This window comes from Anolis carolinensis, chromosome 1 (assembly GCF_035594765.1).
Source record: "Anolis carolinensis isolate JA03-04 chromosome 1, rAnoCar3.1.pri, whole genome shotgun sequence".
Classification (NCBI taxonomy): Eukaryota; Metazoa; Chordata; class Lepidosauria; order Squamata; family Dactyloidae; genus Anolis; species Anolis carolinensis.
In genome coordinates, this window is record NC_085841.1 from 50,648,024 (window position 1) to 50,670,679 (window position 22,656).

Sequence of the window (22,656 nt, forward strand, 5' to 3'; positions counted from 1 at the left end):
GCTAACATGCCCAATCAAGTTCAGTAATGAATACTCCAGACATTCTGCTGTACTTAAATATATTTGCCTGTCTCAGAATCAATCCCGCGGACATAGTTCATTCAATAATAAGCCTGTTATATAGATATTAGTTTAGGAACAGCACATATCTGAAGGTTTGGCGTGCTCATGACATTGACAGAAGCATTTGGTTAGATATTAAGAAGACAAAAATAATGACTACAGACAATTTATGTGCCTTTGAAAACTAGGCAATGAAGAAACAAAAATAGTTCAAGATTTCCTATGTTTTGGAAATGCAGCTTTGAAAGAAGTAGATTTTAAAGACATATAATTATCAAAATCAGAATATTGTGTATGGCTGTGAAAGCTGACTGGTGAGGAAAGGTGACAAGAATAAAATGAAACCATTTGAAATGTGGTGCTATCTTATGATCTCGTCTCTTTCTCTTGCTCCCCACTCCTGGATTCCTATTTGACAGTAAAGATATTGATAAGGTAAGCAAAATCTAATTGATGGATACTATGACCTGGAAGAGAAGGAATTTTTCTGAATAGAGAGAAGATAACATCACAGAAGTCAATTTCATTCTGAAAATGAGAGGATTTTTTTTGCTTCGGAAAAAAAGATCTTATCAAACAACCATTCAGTAACATATTCTTAGAATTTAAACCATCTTAGGAAAACATGGCATTATGTCATTCCAACAGGCAGTGAATTCCAGCTATGTAGACAGATGCTACGACCACTTCTACTAGTTTGGTGGTCAGAATTAAAAAGTAAAACTACAGCCGATAGGGAAATCAGGCCATAAATCGAGGAAGAGAAAATGTTTACCTTTTACGCCTTGCTGCCCAGGCATCGTCAGTGGTAAAGTATGTGTGGAATGGATGACATGCGATCCCACGGACTTGCTTGCTTGCTGTGGGTGATGATAAAGTTTTGAAGCAGCACCGCTTTGCACAGGGATCTGGCAAAGCTTCCCAGTGTAGTTAGGAGGGCACTGGCACTTATCTCTTGAACTACATTGGCCTCCATTCATGCACGGAAGGTGGCAAATAACTAAAAGACAAGCAAAAACAACAAGAGAGAATGAAATTAATTTATCCTTGGTCACATTTTCATAGCAGCGTAATTTATTTAATCAACAGGTTTAATGACTGGTGGAAGGGATGTTCTTCTTTGTGTGACTTTTTATAATTGCCTAAGTGCATTTTCTAATCAAAACATAATCATTTCAGTCCTTGGCATATGCATGGAAAGCAACAATAACAATCCAATATAGCTACACACTCGACATCCCTAGACTCCAGGGCTACGTATGCATATTTTGAAGTAAGTCTAAATGACAGGAAAAAACCCACAACATGGACATAATCTAAACATGGGCAGATTATTACATGCTACTTCTACATTTTGCACAATACCTATAAAAGCTGGCAATTTAAGATACAAGAGGTAAATCTCAACAAATAAACAAATAAACAAAAAAATAGCCAAGCAAGCCCACAGGAAATGTTAAGTTTGCTGCTGGGCAATAACCTGTGTTTCACATCAGTCCCATTTTTGGAAATCCCCATCTCAGCTATCATTTAGCCTGATAAAGCATTCTTGAGAACTCAAAGGTTTAAATCTTTTTATGACAGCTTGGTTAGTCCAGGTAGAATTATTGACCAGACCATGGATTTTGTAATAAAGCCTTATATATCATCTGCACCAAAAAGATTTAGAAACTGTTATTGAGTGATTACTACTTTAAGTGTTACAGCTCCTTTCTACAGAGACCTGGATTTTTAAAAAAATTTGGTGACGTATTTATGGGCTGCAGTGCTGTAATTCAGAACAGTGTACTAGAATTCTCTAGAAACAAATTCTAAGCACCTCACCAAACTACAAATCCCAAGATTCCACCATATGAAGCCATGATTGCTAAAGTGGCATTGAATGGTTATAAATGTGTTATGTAGTTAAACCCCTTGTTTGTTTCAGATACACTTGTTTGACAAGCTGGAAGGTGTCCAGAGGAGGGTGACTAAAATGATCAAAGATCTGGAGACCAGGTCTCAAAGAACTGGGCATGCTTAGCCTGCAGAAGAGAAGGGTGAGAGGAGACATGATAGACATGTATAAATATGTGAAAGGGTGTTATAAAGAAGAGGAGCAGACTTGTTTTCTGCTGCCCTTGAAACTAGAACTAGGAGTAGTGGGTTCAAACTACAGGAAAGGAGATTCCACCTGAACATGAGGAAGAACTTCCTGACTGTACGAGATGTTCAGCAGTGGAACTCTCAGCCTCAGAGTGCGGTGGAAGCTCCTTCCTTGGAAACCTTTAAACAGAGGTTGGATGGCCATCTGTCAGGGATACTTTGTGCTTTTCCTGCATGGCAGGGGGTTGGACTAGATGGCCCATGTGGTATCTTCCAACTCTATTATTCTATGATTCTAACCCGTGTGCATTGTGAATCTTCTTTTAATGGGAGGAATGCATTTCGGACTTTTTCAAATGCATGTCGCATTAATTTCAATGAACCTACTGTAATTATTACTATAATTTGATACAACACAAAGATATATTATATCCAGCCAAAAGAGAACTAATTTCTGCAGTGATCAGCTGTGGTGCAATTGGGTTTACTGCTGCAAAAAGAACATTCTCACATAAGCGGAAGGATAACTTTTTAAAACATCCACATAGACACATACACACAAATATACAGTTTGAAAAATCTCAAGCAATAAAGCTAAGCATTCTCAAAGGATGATTGCTACAATGTTGATCAGTAAAGAGCCCATATGCCCTGATAGCATTTTTATGAAATAGTTTTGTTAGATTTTTCTTTATATTCCCATAAAATATGCTTTACAAATTCGTATGTTGACAAAAGGAAGGCCAATTTTCAACCTTAGCAACAAGTCCCAACAATTCATTCAACAGTTTATTACAAATGCTTTCAACTACTGCATTGTATCCCTATTTCTATAACCGAGCCTTAAAGAAGATGTACATTTAAGATATACTTTTTTAAACAATTGAACTTCTATTAACTCTTCCAATTGTGTGGGCATGGGCAATTACCTATCCTGTTGCAGAACCCAAGAAAGGCACACTTAGTGTTGGGATAACAAAAGGCCACAACTTGTTTATTGATTACAAATGAGAAACAGGGTTGGCCGTCATGTATGGGTCCTGGATCGGGGATCGGACAGCCAATACTGACCAATACCACTTAAACACCAGGGGATGCTGCTGTTATCGACCAGCACGATACCAGGACACCGTTACTGTCTCACCTCTGCTAAGCCATGGGATGTGTCCCCCCCCCCCCAATCCAATGGGGTGAGGTAATAAGCAAGCCAGATCCAGGGCTCATGCAACATGTCTGCAAGTTGTGACAAAAGGAAAAAAAACTCTAACAAAACCACAAAACAACAGAACATACATAAAGGGTGGGTGTACTGAAAGAGCCAAAAGGTGCGCTGCTGGTGCAGCCTTACATAGGTTGCCAGCAGATCTCACGGGAGCCGGTCCTGGCCAATCAGGGATTGGGGCGAGGCACGCTTATGATTGGCTAGCCAGCCGTATAGCAGGAAAGTTATCTGGTGCAGGGGGCTCCTGGGAAGAAGGAGCCCCCCAGGCGCCATGCCAGGTGGGAGGATGCCAGCTGCCACAACGTCCCTGCCCAGTAAGTCGGGCAGGGCATTTGTTTTTGCGAAGCTCCAGGCTAAATGTTTTACAACCTCCATTAACTCTTCCAATTGTTTTGCAGAGTTCCAGTCTAGATGTTTTACTGCCACAACATAAATGTTCTAGTTTTCATGATATGGAAAAATATCCCCAAATACGTAGTTAAAATGGTGGCATTGATCAATCAGATGTCTAAGTTATGAAGGTGCTTCCTCTTGGAAAAAAACACCTTGAAATGTCTACAAAGTAGCAGGGAACCAGAAGGCGGAACAACAGTTAAACCAGGGGTCCCCAAACTAAGGCCCGTGGGTCTAAGGTCATTTACCTGGTACCCACCCTTAGTTTTAGATTTAGGCTCGCCCAAAGTCTGAAATGACTTGAAGGCACACAACAACAAGAATCCTAATTAACTTGACTCTCTCATTGGCCAGAATCAGGCCCACACTTCCCATTGATAGGTTTATGCTGGTTAAAATTGTTTTTATTTTTAAATATTGTATTGTTCTTTCCTTGTTGTTTTTTGCTTGCACTACAAATAAGACATGTGCAGTGTGCATAGGAATTTGTATGTATTTTTTTCAAATGATAATTCATCCTCTCAACTGTCTGAAGGATTGTGGACTGGCCCTCTGCTTAAAAAGTTTGAGGACCCCTGATTAAAACTATTCAGATTTCACAAGAACAACTAGGACTTTCCAATAAAGAAAGGCCTTAACACTGTGACCAAAGACAATCAATTTTATACCATCCACACTACAAACAATATTCATCCTAGGGTTACAACACCCACGCTCACATCCGCCACTGCAGTCACAATGAATGTGCTGTGTGGGAAAAGAATTGCAGCTCTTGTAAGTTTTGAGCAACAAATCAGAAACAAATGTGCAGTTGTTTCATAATTAAATTGATCTACCCAAAGATCCTCACACAATGAATTTAGGACATACTTCTGCCTCATTAGCTTTCTTGCTTCTCATTTCCTGTTGACTGACTGGTTACATCTACTTACAGTTTATACTTTGCCCCTCAAGTTTCTATGTCAAAAGATGTTCCATAAAAACAAATACAGTTTACAACATTCCAAAGTTAAACTCTACATTTAACAAAATAGAAAGGATTTAATAGGACGCCAAATGTCAATTCATGTTCATGGCATGGCACTCATGTGAATGGTTAAAACTGACCACCCCCTTTAAATACCTCAAAAGCCACAAAATGCTTCATTGCAATGCTCAGCTTTTATAAGGCATGTTGAAAATAATCCTCAATACTTATTTTCTTTATTTTAATGTCTATAACAGTGGTTCTCAACATTTTCTTTACCAGGGATCTCCTTTAAATACTGTTGCCATGGACCATCAAGACTTAACTCAAAATGTAAAACTCTAAAAATACATCATGTATTTATTGAAAGTTTCTCATTAAGGACCTTTGAATTTGGAGAAATAAAGTAAAAGCACAGATTCCTACTCTAATATTTCTGATAGGATCATTCAATACAAAATAAAATAATAACAATGCTGTCACTAAGATTACTTCCCTACTTTTTTATCTATTTCAACATATGTGATTGATACTTTCCTTGTTTCTATCATTACGCTAATCCAAGCCAAGTATGATAAAACAAGTTGCATTCTAGGAGCCCCCGGTGGTGCAATGAGTTAGACCCTTGTGCTGGCAGGACTGCTGACTGAAAGGTTGGTGGTCCAAATCTAGGGAGCGGGGTGAGCTCCCATCTGTCAGCTCCAGCTTCCCATGCAGGTACATGACAGAAGCCTCCCAAGGGATGGGAAAACATCAAACATCCAGGCGTCCCCTGGGCAACATCCTTGCAGACGGCCAATTCTCTCACACCAGAAGCGACTTGCAGTTTCTCAAGTCACTCCTGACACAGAAAAAAATTTCTAGAAGTAATGAAACAATTCACTGTCCATGGTTCCAAGTCTTCCTCGCCTTTTTAAATCACAGCAATATACATATTCCAAACTACGAACTACAGATAACTGGCCCTAATTAGTTTAACAGTTACCACGCCAAGTCTCCAAACCAGTCTTTTGCACCAAGGGAGCCAGCTCTCATGCAATACAACTACCTGAACACAATAAACCATAATAATTGCAGATTATAAAGGGATTTCCTCAAAGTACCGGTGACTGAAAAAGGGATTGCATCATTAGCCAACTGGAGAAAAGGCAAAATTATATGTGATCCTTCCAATAGCCAAAAGAAAATTTACTGTGGCATGAGTGTCCCCACAGGCAAGAGTCTCCTCATCTCATCAGGTGTCTAAGGCTAATCTGAGTCCCCTTTGGGGTGAGAAGAGTGGGGTATAAATATAGTAAGTAAATAAATAAATAAATAAATAAATAATCTGCTTTGGCCTTCTGTTCCCTTTCACCCAATCCTTCTTAGTAAGTCCCTTATGTATCAAGAAGGCCTGTGACTATCACAGGCATAGACCTGGGAATGCCATGTCATGCAGTACCTGAACTAGGTCTGACATTTAGGTCTGACACCTGAAGTCGTGGGAAGAGATAAAGTGGTGACAGCAGTGTGACTGTGAGTCAAGAGAGAATCTAATGAGCTGAGGAGCACATTCACTGAGACAATGCCCATCCTCTGCCCAGGAAGCCATCGTCTGAAAGGCTACAAGAGGCCAGTAAATCAGAGAAGGGATGGTCATTTTCTTGCCTGCTGAGGCTGGCCTCTTCTTCCACACACATTTCCCTCTCCTGAATCTAAACCTTCAATCTTTTATTTTCTTTATCTTTTCCTCCTGCTTGCATCTCTTTGCTTCCTCCAGAAGGAAGATGCTGAAATCAGCTGCACGTTACCTGTTTCTGGAGAATTGAAGAAAAATGTGAGGCAGAGAGAGGGATATTGAGTGCAGCACACTCACACCAGTCACTGAGAAAAATGGGTAACAGAAATGGGCTCCACCACCATTCCTGTTTCCCACTGTCAAGGACCTCAGGAGGAGAAGGGGGACAGGGTCAGAGGCTGGTTTGCTCTTGTGGTCTTTTCCATCTCTATGATTCCATGATTCTAGGGCCACAACATCATGGAGGGCCCTAGTACAGGTATGACCCCCCATCCCCACCTTTGATCAGATTGTATCTCCAAGACTGGAAGAAGGGATCAACACATCTTCATGAATCACTTAGTTTCCCAGCAGAGGAGGGAGGGAGCGGGACCAGTGTCATTGCACAGTAGAGCTGAGTATGCTAAGGCAGATACTATTTGTCTGTTCAGTTCTTTAGTCTCTAAGAATTTATTTCTCTCCCCTCCCCCCCCCCCCGAAAAAAGAGGACATTGCATGCATCAAAGGTCAAGAACTGCTGATCTACAGTGCATTCAGTGTTGGCAAAATCTCTTCCCAATCTGGCAGATTTCATGTGTTGCAAACCAAACTGCAACTCTGCAGGTCACTGAGTGCAGCCCTTTCCAATGAATTGTTTCTCTTACTCTCAAAGGAAAAATAACTGCATCATGAATCATTGGTGTCATCACTTGTTCTCTGGGGCAGCACCATCTTAATACAAACCAAAGCTGCAGAATGTCTGACTTAAGAGAGATTATGTCGCGATAATGGAAGCTACATGACACAATTCCTCTTTTATTTATTCCCAAAACAGTTTCAAGGTGTGTGGTTTTAGTGTGTAATCCCCTATCTCCCCAAAGGACAACTTCTACATGCAGTCTTCTGTGTAGGTGGCTACTTGTAATGCAACTATGTGGGCAAAGTGCCATGTGGTAAGCCATTAGTGTAATGAGAGCATTTGCAGGGAACACCCACCTATGGTCAAGAGGAAATTTAATTATCAGTGGTGCAAGGCTTTTGGCTGCAAAAGCAGCTAAAGCTGGAGCCTTTTAAAAAGACCTGCTGTTCTTTTATGGTCCAAATGTTCATTTTGCTCAATGAAGCATTTAGTAAAGCTCAGAAATTTGCAAATTTTAAAAAGAAATAGTTGATCTGATGATATTCCCTGTTGCCAGTTCTCTGTCTGTGAGAGCAGCACAATTGAAGTTTGAGTACTGGGCTTTATTTATCCTTGAACAATCATTTTAAAAAGTTGGATGTGTTCATCTTGGGATGGACAATGGAGCATATAATTAGATTTTAATGTATAAAAGCTAATCAAGCATAAAAGGGAAGCAGGATTAGTAGCAAGTAGCAAGTGATCAGCAGCCTAACTCAGAAGTTGACAAAAAGTGCTGGGTATCCATTCTGATCCATTGTGGGGAACCCTCAATAATCAGAGGAAGTAAGAGGGCAGCACATTGATTAGGACCAAATAAATTATATCTAAAATGAACCATACTTTCATGTTTATAAAAACACTTAATGCAAATTTTAAAAAAAAACAACCAAAAGAATCTTACAAGGGAAGATGAACCATCCAGTTCAGCAAGAGAGTATGCATCTTACAATGGAATGAATAATAATAATAATTATTATTATTATTATTATAATTATAATAATGATAATGATAATACTTTATTTGTATTCCACCCTATCTTCCTGAGGAGACCCAGGGCAGATTCCAGCATACACAAACACAAATTCAAACATCCAATGCATAGAAATGAAAGAATTGTTATGTAGATCAAGCAATAATTGATGAATAAAAAGCCCAAGATGCATAAACCACTACAACCCTATGGGGAAACATGACTCTTATCTCTTTGAAGATATAAAACATAAAGAAAGCCATCTAATACTTGGTTCTGCCTCTGTCATCATATTTACTTCTAGGCAAGTGTCCACAAAATTATAATCTGAAAGTGAAATTCCATGCATGTCTACTCAGACCATCCTATTCATATTGAGTGGAACTCTGATCCAAATTAATGCACATATGATCAACTGAATATTTGTCTCCATCAAAAATAAACTCTAGTGTTATCATTCTATATATACAATTCTTAAAAATCAATCATCAGATTATTAAGGAAGTCAACAGAACAGTAAACTGATTAAACATCAAGGGCTTAAAAGCCAGCCAATGCTAAAACAAGGGTATAAACCCAATAATTAAAGTTTAATTTGGAAATCCTGTTATATAAACACAATGTATTGCTAATTTGAAAATGCAGTAAACACCTTCCAAGAAAAAGAAAGTAGATTTCATCACAGCATGATTCATTTGCTACACAAATATCTTTAGGAATGTTAGATTAAAGGCTTGCTGGGGGCAGACTGTGGTGTATTAGCACATACAGGGACTAGTTTCCATTCAATTCTATCAGACAAATTCAAAAAAAAAGAAAACAAAGATAATTTGGGCTGTAATACAGCTGAAAAGAACAAGGCTGACTTCAGCACTGAGACCATCAAGGCCATGGCAGACCAAGACAGTTTTCTGCCTAAGACCCAAGAACAAAATGTTATATATGCACTGAAATGATGGTGCATACAGCTAGACGTTTTGCACCATGCCCAAACCATCTCTCATCTCTTCTTGTGGTTCAAACTACAGCAAAAAGAAATTTGATAGCTAAACATGTGATGTCCTTTAATGGAAGCCAAAATGTGCTGCCCAAGCTGGATGTCTCACTTGTCTTAGTGGTAGGACCAACACTACAGACAATGCATTTCCTTCAATGCACCTATTTTTCTTTCTTTCTAAGAATAGTTGCGGTTTACTCAGCTGGAGGCAAAAGTAAAGGCTGCACTTGTAGACTACCTTGAAAGACAGTAAACATCTGTTTCCAATCCCAAACAAAAAGTTTATAGCATGGGTGTTTGTTTGCACAGTCACCCGCACATTCCCTGCTTGTTGCAACAATGCTAGTAAGAAAATAAATTGTAGCAAAATAGGATGTAAACAATAGATGTCTCATATGTCTGTTAAGTCACAGAATGTAATGCAATTCTACTTATGTGGAAGTAAATGCCATAATAAAACATGGAGTTTTCTTCTGGGTAATCCAGTGGTTCACAACCTGTGGGTCCCCAAGTGTTTTGGCCTACAACTCCCAGAAATCCCAGCCAGTTTACCAGCTGTTAGGATTTCTGGGAGTTGAAGTCCAAAATTATCTGAGGACCCACAGATTGAGAACCACTGGGGTGCTCTATATATTTTATATATACAGGATTGGACCATACATCTTATCTGAAATACTATATTTTTGAATTCATTTAATATTCCATTTTTGCCGTTTCTTCCTAGAAAAGAGCATATATGCTTAGGGAGAAATTTCATGTAGCCTCTGAATAACTTTCTCCCCTTTTCCCCATGTTCTCATGGGCCCAGTTCATTTATATATAAATGAAGGTCTCTTTCTTTATGGTAAAAAAAAATAAATAAGGGAGATACAGTTGCATAACTCTCCCAGGCCCTTTCAATTGCTCCAACCACTCCTGTTCATGTCTGGCTCACTGCCAGCAGTGGAAATCAAAACAAAGAAATGTGGGCAGAGCAAGAGACTGAAGGAAAGGAAGACATAGGAAGGCCTTGACATCTCGACATCTCTTTCTAAATACTCCTTTGCTAAGTGTTAATTTCTTTGCTCAAAAGAACATAGCAATGACATCTCGCTTCACAAACAGAAGGGATGGACGGTTAATGACAGTCTTTATTTGGCTTGACCTTTATACAAGACTTCCTTCCAGGCATTGTTTGGAGCTCATCAGGAAAGGCTGCAAACTTGGAAGCCAACAAAGACAAGTATTAAATACAGTGTTCACTCACTACTTCGCGGTTAACTTTTTGCAGACTTGCTGTTTTGTGTTTTTTAATATTATAAATAATAAAAAATCAGTCGGGTGCAGGCGGCAGGGCAAAGAAGGAGCCCAAACGGCAGCGGGAGGAGAAGGAGGCGGCGCCATATTCCCCTGCCTCTTCCTTCCCTTCTTCCCTCTCTCCCTCCCCCACTCTTTCTACTTCCTTCCTATGGAGAAGCCTAGCGTCCCTACTTAGTGGATTTTCACTTATCGCAGGTGGTCCTGGAACGAAACCCCCACGATAAGTGAGGGAACACTGTACAGTTTTACTAAAGCAGCAGATGCTAAGAATACTTGGCTTCACAGTGGCTTCACAAATAAGAAAATAAGAACTGCCATGCTGGATCAGACCAAGGGCTTATGCTATCCAGCATTTATTTCATGCAGTAGCCCAACAATGGGGGAAAAACATTTGCAGGATTATAAATGCAATATCACTCTTTTGTACAATAAAAGTTCTTAACCCAAAACAGAATACAGTTTATTGGAAATAAGGAAAAAAAGAAGATCATCATATAATCAATGGTATTTACTATTTTCAGAACAAATGATAGTTTATTTTTATTTATTTACAGTATTTATATTCCACCCTTCCCACCCCGAAGGGGACTCAGGGCGGATCACAATGTACATATAAATGGCAAATATTCAATACCATATGAACATAGAGACAGAGACAAAGACTCAGAGACAATTTAACATTCTCCAGCTTCCAGCTTCATGAGGGTGTGCTTGATTCCTGCCACAGGGGAAGCTGCTGTTTCATCATCCACTGTGACACTGTATCCTTGATGGATACTTCCTCATTCCAAACTCTGCTGGCATGATTTTTATGGTGTCGTAAATAAGTTAAATTAGCCTCCCCGCATAAGCGGTACTTAAATTTCCTACTTGATAGATGCAACTATCTTTCGGGTTGCTTAGGTCAACAACGAGCAGGGCTATTTTAATGGTCGGGTGCTCACTCTGATGCGGGCTGGCTTCGAACTCATGACCTCTCGGTCATAGTGATTTATTGCTATTGGCTACTAACTAGCTGTGCCATAGCTGTGGCTTGCTTTATCATGTTTGTTCTCAATCTTGAGGTGAACATGATCCAGACTTATTCTTGTGCTTGAATTATTCACATTCAAAATTGGCATGGCCTTCAGCACTTATGAAAGGCTTGCAAATTATTTGTGTATTAACACTGAATATTTCATGTAAATAGGACTGACAGAGAATTGTAATCTTCCATATTAGGCCATCTATGTTAAGCTTTTTCTCAGTTGCTTCACACATCGCAGATCATCAGGTTCATTCCATGGAAACACAACTGTAGCACAGTAATTTTCACTTCTACAGTTCTTGAGAGTGACTCTGCTGTGAACATAAAGATATCAATCCTACTAACTATGAAATATTCATACTCAACTTACATTATCTTAATGAAAGCTGAATGGTATCATCATGACTCATGACCAAACTCTGGGATTAAGGAATGTTACTATTCCTGTATGGTTACTAAGTACAATACTACAGAAATATTATGGCTGAATAAACCACAGCTTAAGGGTCATTGTTATGGACTAGAAAGGCACTCTGATGCATAGTGGAGCCGGATACACCATGTTAAAATAAAGGATTAATTGTACTAATGCCATACTGCCACAGCAAAGGTTAATGTAATTACAAATCAAACATGGATCAAAACTAACAAAAAATTGTGCGGGAGCAATTTTCATATTCTTGAAAGCAGCAGAAACCAACCCAAAGAGATGATAGCTAGTGATGGAGATCTACCTCTGTCCATTCCTTAAAGGCAGGTGTAACTTCATTTACAACTTGCATTTAAAGAGCAATGATTCAAGAGCTCTAGGAGCTGCCTCTTAGGAAGTTCTTTAAGATCAGGCAACTGTGCTGGCTTTTTATAATGAATTTCAAAGTAAAAGTACCACCTGTATTAGGACCTGCCAATATTTAGCAGTGAACTGTGTTTAAAAGGTAATGTAAACGCAATGTCTATGAAAACAGAAACATTAAACTACTTGCCAAATAAAGAAATATATATTTCCTTTGGCAACAAGCACAGCAGAATCAGATTTTGATAGGATGGAAAAGATACAGCTGATACAGTGGACCCAAATCTTTTTGACCAAATAAGGCTGTAACGAACGCTATGAATGCTAAAGGTTCATATATGGATGTAGATAACCTAACATCATTTTCATGGGAATTTTATTCTCACACAATTACCTGAAGTACTCTGCAGTAAAAAATGAAAGACAATTTGAATGAAGTTCCAGACCTATACAGATATCAAATTACCCAGTGTGGGCTCTCCCGGATAATTTCAGTCTCTTGGACACCCTCTCAGTAATTAGTACATAATTACCTTGAAGCAATGTGGTTAAATGTTTACTTCTATCCCTTCTCTGTCAGTTAGAAATAAGATCCCTTAGTTGTCTACAAGAGTTTAAATACTATTTCTATATCTAAAATAGTTAAATTTTTTAATAAAAAATTGTATTATAGATATATCCTGTGCAAAAGGTACCCAGAAAACCTGAAAAGATTTTGGCCATCGGCAAGAATTTTATGGAGACAAAAGTAGTAATACATAAAACTACCAGTCCCCGCTGATTAACAAGGAACCTCCAGTTTTCCTAACAATGCCATCCTCACCCAGGTAGCATTTAGGAAGAGCTTGAAAACCTGGCTCTTCACACAGGCCTTTGGATGAGGATTTCCCATTTCCATGATAAATCCCATATCTGTGACTATTTCCTCATCGGTTGCACTTTGCTTTGTTAATCTTGATATAGCCACAGGGTCCACCCCATTCCAAGGTGCTCTCTCATGAACTTGCAGCACTTTAATTAACTAGCTCATGTTCTCAAAATTCACTTGCATACTTTGCCCAGTTCGTTTTTATGTTTTTTATTTTCCTGTTTAAATCATGTTTTATTAAGGTTTGCTATTTAATTCTTATATGTTAATGGCTAAAATGTTATATTTGCACGTGGTTTTGTTATTTGATGTGATTTATGTTGTTATTGTATTATTGTATTTACCTGGGCTCGACCCCGTGTAATACTCTAGAAATACTATAGACCAGGGTGGGCAAAGTGCAACTGCCAAGGCATATGAGGTCCTTGGGACTCCTAAGTGTGCTGCCTAAAGAACTCTAAAGCTCTTCAAAATCCACTATATGACAATGGGGAGAGGTCAAGGGATAGGTATTCCCTGAAAACCATCCCAAAGCTACCTAAACTGCTGAAAATGCAATAGTTTGCTTCCCAGTATGCCTGGAACCTCTTCCCCAAAAGACAAAAATCAGCTAAAATTTCACAAGTGATGCCGCATTTGTTTAAATACACCAAAATGTTCTGGTATGGTCCAAAGACAAGAGAAATTGATCCCATCCCCTACACATTGCTCATCCCTGCTTTAGTCATTTAAGTCAATTAAGAAAATATGCTTCAAAATTGTTCCAATTTCAGTGATAGGTACTTATGTAAAATTTGCTTCTGAATACATTTGACCATGCTTCCTGGCAACACCTGATTAAGGTCAGTTCTTAATGACTCACAATTTAGTGGTAGAGAATATGTCTTGCATGAAAGTATAAAGAGCATAAAGAGAATACACTCTGCATGGAGGTATACAGAGTCCCAAGATTCATTTGCCAGCATCTTCAGTCGAAAGGCTCTAGTACAGTGGTTCTCAATCTGGGATCCTCGGATGTTTTTGGCCTACAACTCCCAAAAATCCCAGCCAGTTTGCCAGCTGTTAGGATTTCTGGGAGTTGAAGGCCAAAAACATCTGGGGACCCCAGGTTGAGAACCACTGCTCAAGTACCAAGTGGCTGAGATGCTGAAGAGCCACTGCCAGTCAGAGCAGAATAAAATATTAATCCCGTTTAAATTGATCCACTGTAAAATAATTTCCTATGTTCCATTCAAAATGTCCTCAATTCCTTATGTAGGTCTTCAAAATAATACTTAACTAGAGCAGATGTGAGACATACATTGTTCAGCTGGATGAATTTCTTCTCTCATATAATAACACGGCTCAGTATGATTGGGGGAGAAGGAAATACTTCAGAATTTTCTTCCTGCTCTTGGCAGTGTAACTGCTCTTATTGCAACAGAAGGGGTAAGATGGACAAAGAAACAATTATATTACTTAGAAAACTAAGCACCAAGTGTCTGGTACAAGTTGCCAAAAAGGTTTTTAAGCCCTGTCCCACTTCTACCCAAATACTTCTACAAGCTGTTTTGTCTGACTTTATGCGTCCTCTTAATCTGCTTTCCCTGGCACAGAACCCCTTTTATGTCATCGTACTTTCCCTACTCAAATGCCCTCCTCCAAGAGTGCTATTTGAAATCTATGCTTGACTGGATACAATATTGACATATCAGCTGTAATCAAACCTGTCCTCAAATATCAAAGCTGTAATATTGTCCTTTGAACCCCGTGGGACTCCATATAAAATATGAACAAGGCAAAGGTGGTCTGTTATAAGCAAAATTGAAGAAACACATGCAAAGGATAAAAAAGAAAAAAGGCACAGTTTGGGTTCCCATTTCCCAGGAGTATAACCTGGTGCTGTTTTTCTTTCTTCTGTACTTAATACTAACATTTTAAAGGTAGTTTCCTTAAAGAACATTTTAATGCAACAATTGGCCATTGAATCTGTTTCCCGTGTATAAAGGCTACAGTAAAAAAATTGCGGGCTTCACGTTTTAACTAAATTGAGAGTTTGTCTGCAATTCCTCTATGAGAGTCAAATTGTTTTAATAAAAAGAAGGATTTTTTTTACTTAACACACCGTTAAAGATATTTTTTTCAACCGAATTTAAGGATGCTTAAGTCTATCAAATCACATGTTTCATTCTTTGATCAACACAACTACCTCATGTATAGATCATATATTACAAATTCAAGTTGTACAGTCTTCGTCTAAAAAAACCCAACTGACAATTTTGTCTTTTTTGTTTGTTTGTTTTCTTCATTTTTCCATCTTGAATCCTATTTTTGGGGAAAGGCAGGATATAAATAAATAAAAAAACAACAAATGAAATGAAAATTTCTCAGGCAACCCAACAAACATGTTTATCCTCAACAGATTTTTATGGCAAACTATTGTCAGAGATAATGAATTGTCCACTTTTACCAGCAATCTCCACAGCTCAGGAAAGACTCACATTGAGGCTCCAAACAGGTGTAATGTCAAGAGATGATACAGCGAGTTCAGCAAATTAAATGCTAGCTCAGCTAACAATCGCTCATCACCACACTATGATTCTGGTACTATCTGCAGTTTGTGATGAGTGCTTAATATATAGTAATAGTAATAATAGTAGTAATAACAATAATAATAATAATAATAATAATAATAATGAATTTATTACCCACCTCTCCCTATGGTTCGAGGCAGGATAGGTAAAGGTAAAGGTTTTCTCCTGACATTAAGTCTAGTTGTGTCCAACTCTGCGGGTTGGTGCTCATCTCCATTTCGAAGCCAGAGAGCCGGCGTTGGACATAAACAACTCCAAGGTCATGTGGTCAGCATGACTGCATGGAGTGCCATTACCTTCCCGCTGGAATGTTACCTATTCATCTACTCGCATTTGCCTGTTTTCAAACTGCTAGGATGGCAGAAGCTGGAGCTAACAGTGGGAGCTTATCCCGCTCCCCAAATTCTAACCACTAATCTTTTGATCAGCAAGTTCAGCAGCTCAGCGGTTTAACCCACTGCACCACCGGGGGCTCCTCAAGGCAGGATACAACATCATTAAAACAAGAGATAAAACACTATTAAAGACATACAACAAGATACACATTTAAAATACAAGTTAAAATCAATTAATAAAATCTATCTTAAAATTCACAACTTAAAATTGACTGGGCAGGCCTGCCAATTTTTAATTGTGGCCATCACGTTATCAATTAAAAAACCTAGAATGCAGTTAGTTTAAAGTGAACAGCACTACTGGGAGTGTGATGAAGTTTTCTTAGTGTTATTACAGCTATAAGCCAACAAGAGACACAGATGGTTATCTTATATAAACTATAGATGCTTCGGTTTAAAGTATGCATCTGGAGAGGAAAGGTGTACCTCACTTTTAATGTACTTCCAAACACAAGAGGATTTCCTATTGAATGGTGGCTAATGGAAGTAAATCCACTTATCCAAGCTAAACGGGCCGGCAGAAGCTTGGATAAGTGAATATCTTGGATAATAAGGAGGAATTAAGGAAAAGCCTATTAAACATCAAATTAGGTTATGATTTTACAAATTAAGCACCAAAACATCATGTTAGACAACGAATTTGGCAGAAAAAGTAGTTCAATACGCAGTAATGTTATGTTGTAATTACTGTATTTACGAATTTAGCACCAAAATATCACGATATATTGAAAACATTGACGACAAAAATGGCTTGGATTATCCAGAGGCTTGGATAAGTGAGGCTTGGATTAGTGAGACTCTACTGTACTTGGACTGAAGTTTAAAGGAGCTGTCCAATGTGCTGAACAGCACCCCAACAATGGAACCAGCACATTGGATAGTTTCTTTAAATTTTGAAACAAAGCTCAAAGCAGAGTAATGACCATATTGAACCAGCGGTATGTGTTATATAATCATAGAATTGGCAAAATGTCATGATCTAATCCAATCTCCTGGCAACGCACTCATAAAAGACACCTATCAAACCTTTCTTTAAAGATCTCCAAAGAAGGAAATTCTACCATTCTTCAAGGCACTGTTTAATTTGTTTCACCTGATTTTATTTGCTTATTTGTTATGTCTGAACATACAAGTTCAGATGCTAAGGACATCACATGTTCCTGTCCTACCTGGATACAAGCATTTGAGAAGCCAGTGAGCAGAGCAAAACATTTGATCCAGATGAAACAGTAAGGCCAAAACAAGAACAATCACAGAAAGAGCTAGATAAGAAGAACTGGCAGGTTACAGTAAAAATACAGGCTGGAAATAGTGTGATGAAATTTATCAGAAGCAGGAGCTAACAACACAGGGTGACCTTGTTATTTGATCAAGTAGGTGATCAACAAATATTATACGTGCTTCAGAATGAATAGCATCCAGGTGCAAAGTGGGTAGAGAGGATCACAGCTCATCAGAAAGCATACAAAGGCAAAATGACTGTTGTTCATGTTTAACTTGTGGCATGTGGCAGCAGCAAGAAATAGCATTCATTACTCCCAAAGTGTTCAGCTCAAAAGCAAAGAGTTCATTTTGCCTTATAAAGTCTAAAGGGGATGTATGAGCACGAAGTGGATAAGACCTACGTTGTTTTAACTTGCTATAATATATTAACTCAGAATAGACTTATGAGCAAGAATGAGTCATACATCTTTAAAACATAGCTGGGAAGTTCCTCAACACACATCCTGCTATTCCCTTTTTCCACTTCACATTCTTTGAAGACTGAATCTGGAAACCAAAAAAAATAATCACAGAACATAAGGAAAAAAAGTATGTTTTCTTGATGATATTTTTGTAATTTAGACACATGAAAAGCAATCATTTGAGGAGTTCCATCAGGATTTCAACAAATTCCATCCTAACATCTACCTGAGTCTAGAACAATCCACACAGCCAATTCATTTTCTTGACACCAATGAGCAACTGCACATTAGACATCAGCGTTGCCTCAGGAAAATCCTGCAAATCTCTTGGGAAGACAGGCGGACAAATGTCAGCGTGCTGGAAGAAGCAAAGACTACCAGCATTGAAGCGATGCTCCTACGCCATCAACTCCGCTGGACTGGCCACATTGTCCGAATGCCCGATCACCGTCTCGCAAAGCAGCTCCTCTACTCCGAACTCAAGAATGGGAAACGGAATGTTGGTGGGCAGGAAAAGAGATTTAAGGATGGGCTCAAAGCCAACCTTAAAAACTGTGGCATAGACACTGAGAACTGGGAAGCCCTGGCCCTTGAGCGCTCCAATTGGAGGTCAGCTGTAACCAGCAGTGCTGCGGAGTTCGAAGAGGCACGAACAGAGGGCTTAAGGGAGAAACGTGCCAAGAGGAAGGCCCGTCAAGCCAACCCCGACCGGGACCGCCTTCCACCTGGAAACCGATGTCCTCACTGCGGGAGAATATGCGGGTCAAGAATCGGTCTCTTCAGCCACCTAAGAACACACACCCAAGACACCAAGGATGGAAGACTATCGTCCTCGAACTACGAGGGATCGCCTAAGTACTAAGTAGACATCCAAGCACCACACTCTATCAAAGACCCACTGGTCAACACACATTCTTACATGCCTCTAATTTCTACACAGAACACACAGACAAATCTATTGTTTATAGCCAAACCCTCCAACACAACTGCATCTGCTCAAACCAGCAAAACAGAGACTTGAAACAGGGTTGTTGTGTGTTTTCCAAACGGTATGGCCATGTTCCAGAAGTATTCTCTCCTGATGTTTCGCCCATATCTATGGCAGGCATCCTCAGAGGATGCCTCATATACCTGACAACCTCTGAGGATGCCTGCCATATATGTGTGCGAAACGTCAGGAGAGAATACTTCTGGAACATGGCCATACAGCCCGGAAAACCCACAACAACCCTGTGATTCCAGCCATGAAAGCCTTCGACAACACAGAGACTTGAAACTTTTGGATTTACAACAGGCACTTAACACCAACTTAATGAGGCGAAGAAAAAAATCAACAAGGCAAGATGAATAGCCAGAAAACACCTACTACAAGACAGCCTAAAACACAAAATGATAGGACACCTTTCATTTTCTCTTACAGTCCACAACAGGGACCATCCAAACACATCAAATAACTGCAAACAACTCTGGAGAATAAGAAAGCGATTAGTTTCCTGTGCTTTAAATATCTATTACCATTAACATATACTAAAAGTAGAAGGGTGGAATATATGGTTTGGTATGATAAGGAAAATTGTTGCAAGACAACTTTCCTGAAATCTAATACATAGGAGGATTCTAGCCACATGTGTAGGTATGTGGCTAGAATATGTAGGGATGACAGCCTTGCAACCTCTCCAGTAATATGGTGGAACAATCTTAACAATTCCAGACAAATGTACAGGTGAAAGATACCATTTATGCACAATTTTAAAGACATTTTCCCTTGTGGCAGCTGACCTGAATTTGTAGGAAGGAGATGACCAGATGTAGTTCCTATTGGCATGAAAATACAGTTCAATGTAATAATTATTTTTAAGTAAGGCTGCCACATTTACTGGACAACACATTTGTCACCATAGGTTTGATCAATTAGATTTGTATATGTTTACTACAATGCCTTCTGCTAATGGACCATATGCAGTGGAAAGCTTTTCAAATGAGGTTATTGGGTGTGGATTTTTTTCCTGTAATGGTGAGTTGTGATGTAAAGGTGATGATTTGGTGTAATTGGAATCAAGTGGGGTTGGCAGGGTGTAGGGAAGTTTTTAAAACATTAATAGGTTTAGGTTTTCCATGTAGAAAAAGGTATTGAATTTGATAGATCCTGCAATCCTTCCATTTTTAAAAATATGTAAATTTGTCCAACATCTGAAAAAAAAGGGTAGAGGAGGAAGAATGTGTTTCATTTTTTTGCCAGATAGATAATGAGAAATGAGAATGGGTTAATATTTTTTTTCAATGCATGTATGGTATTTTGTGAGACGAGGGGGAGAGATTAAAGCAGAAATTGTGTTGTTTTTTCAGATGAGACCCACCATGTAGAGCAGTGTTTCTCAAACTGTGCTCCTCCAGGTGTTTTGGACTTCAGTTCCCAGAAGTCCCAGCCATCTTACCAGCTGGTAGGAATTGTGGGAGTTGAGGTCCAAAACATCTGGAGGAGCATGGTTTGAGAAACTCTGATTGTAGAGTATTGTCCCTTAAGTGTTTGCACAAACTGGCTTAATGGAAGACATGAAAATATTTTTGATTTCTGGAATTGTGAAACCCCCTTTATCAAACATGATGTAGCTAACTGATTTTGGAAAGCAGGGTTTTTTCTTTTGGAAAATGAATTGATTAATAATCATATGCCAACATTTGAATCTATGTGGAGAAGAGGTAATGGGAATGTTTTGTAATAAGAAAAATAGACTGGGGATTAGAAACATTTTGATTAAGGCAATGCATCTGAGGATGGAGAGTTTTAGGAGGTGCCATCTAGGAAGTGATGGGATTGCAATGGTGTGGGATGAGTTGATTAAGGTCTTTTTTAATTTTTATTCCTAGGGGGGCAGAGTTGTAAACTGGTTATAGACTGCCCTTTTTTGTCTGTGTGGAGTGATGCATTTAAGCACATCATGGTGGATTGGTTAAAGTTATCCTGAAAACCAGAATACAGATCAAAACTATCCATTGATTGTTTTAAGACAGAGGATGCTTTGTCAGGGTTTGTGAGGAAACTGAGCACATATTCTGCATAAAGGGCAAACTTATGATAATGTCCATGTACAATCAAACAAGTTATGTCAAAGTTCTCCTGGATTAGATTCACAAGAGGTTCAATTGTTAGAGGGGGAAAAAAACTTGTGTCACTAGAAAGTTTAAAAGGATCTGAGACTAGCCATTAACTAGGACTGTTGCGTTTGAATTTTCATTAATATGTTTGAGAACCATATCAAAATTGTGTCCAAAGTCCATTTCCCTTAGTTATTCAAACTTCCAAAGGCCTTCAAACCATTAAAAGATAGGAGGGCTAATAGATTGTGTTAAGTACCCTGAGGACTGGACCTACTAGTCTGCATCAAAGCATAAAGCCAATCTGAATTTGCTTGATGCAATCCAGTATGAAATTGTTTATCCTGGAAGCTAGAATGAAGGTGAATAATTTCACCCCTTCATTGAGGAATTCTATAGACCTAAAATATTTTATCTTGGGGTTGTCTTGTGCAGTTTTCAGAACTGGAATTACATGCCAGCTAGCTGTGACTGAGTGGGAGTTGAGGATGTTGAATGTCTGTATTCACAGTTGGTTCTGTGTGCCAGGTTTGGTTCAGAAGTGTTGTCAGTTGGGTTCAGTGCTCTCTGAATAAGGGAGAACTACAACTCCCAAATTTTCAGGACAATCACCCCGAAACCCTGGCAATATTCACAGTTGGCCATGTTGGGTCTGTGTCTCAAGTTTGGTCCAGATACGTCATTGGCTGGGTTCAGTGCTCTGGATTAGAGAGAACTACAACTCCCAGATTCCCAGGGCAATTACCCCAAAATCCTGGCAGAATTCACAGTTGGCTGTGTTGAGTATGTATGCAAAGTTTGGTCCACATCTGTCATTGGCTGGGTTCAGTGCTCTCTGGATGCAGGTGAATGACAACTCCCAAAATCAAGGTCAATTCCCACAAATCCCTGCAGTATGTTCACTTGGTCATGGGGCTTCTCTGTGCCAAGTTGGTTGCCAATCCATTGTCATCGGGGTCCTGGGTGCTCTTTGATTGCAGGTGGACTATAAATCCTAGTACCTACAATGGCTATGAATCAATTCCCCCCAAATCTGTCCAGTATTTTTCTTTGTTAATGGGGATTCTGTGTGCCAAATGTGGTCCAGGTCCATTGTCAGTGGGGGTCACAGTGCTGTGTCTTGATGCAGTGTGAACTACAACTTCCATCATGTGGGGTCAGTCCCCCAAACTCCTCCAGTATGTTTAGTTGCCGCTCAGTTCTGCTCTGTTTGTTATGCAGACAGTTGAAAAGAGTACAAAACGGTTAAGGGAGAGGTAGCTGCTCTGAGCCCTAGGGGAATGGCAGCATATAAGTTCGAATAATAAATAAATAAAATAAAATAAATAATGGGTGGGGTCATGCAAATTTCGCACCAATTGAGAGATAAGGAACCCTGGGAGGTGTCTTTGGTGGAGGAGAAACAGAAAATGGTACCGGAATGAAAACCTTGAGTGGTGGGCAGTATGGTGTTTGTGGAGGATATTGGCAGGGCTCTTGGACATGTTCATGGCGCTCACTATAACCTGCAATGTCAGTGGACAGGGGGTCATTGGGGGCTCCTGCTTAGTGGGAGCTATAGCTGTTTGTGGAGGGGAGCTCTGTATAAGTGGACACTACTACCACATACACACATGCAGATTTTCACTTCTATTATGTGTATAGATTATTGTCAAGATACTTAAGATTGCAGACTACAGGGAGAAGAGTTGAGCTTCTTCATTATTTGTGCTTTTTGGGGATATTTTGCAAAGTGAGAAATAATGTTTTTGTCAGAGGTATTCAGCCTAGTGTTCAAGACAGTCA

General features: G+C 39.3%; 1 protein-coding gene across 5 annotated transcripts in view; it reads right to left on the reverse strand.

Moving 5' to 3' along the window:
* Positions 1-22,656, reverse strand: part of ltbp1 (latent transforming growth factor beta binding protein 1) — a 212,553-nt gene that overhangs the window by 120,879 nt on the left and 69,018 nt on the right. For all 5 annotated transcript variants that reach the window (XM_008125456.3, XM_008125451.3, XM_062974291.1 and 2 more), the window contains exon 6: positions 839-1,063. In XM_008125456.3, the coding sequence (XP_008123663.1) occupies positions 839-1,063 (225 nt within the window). The remainder of the gene's footprint in view (positions 1-838; positions 1,064-22,656) is intronic.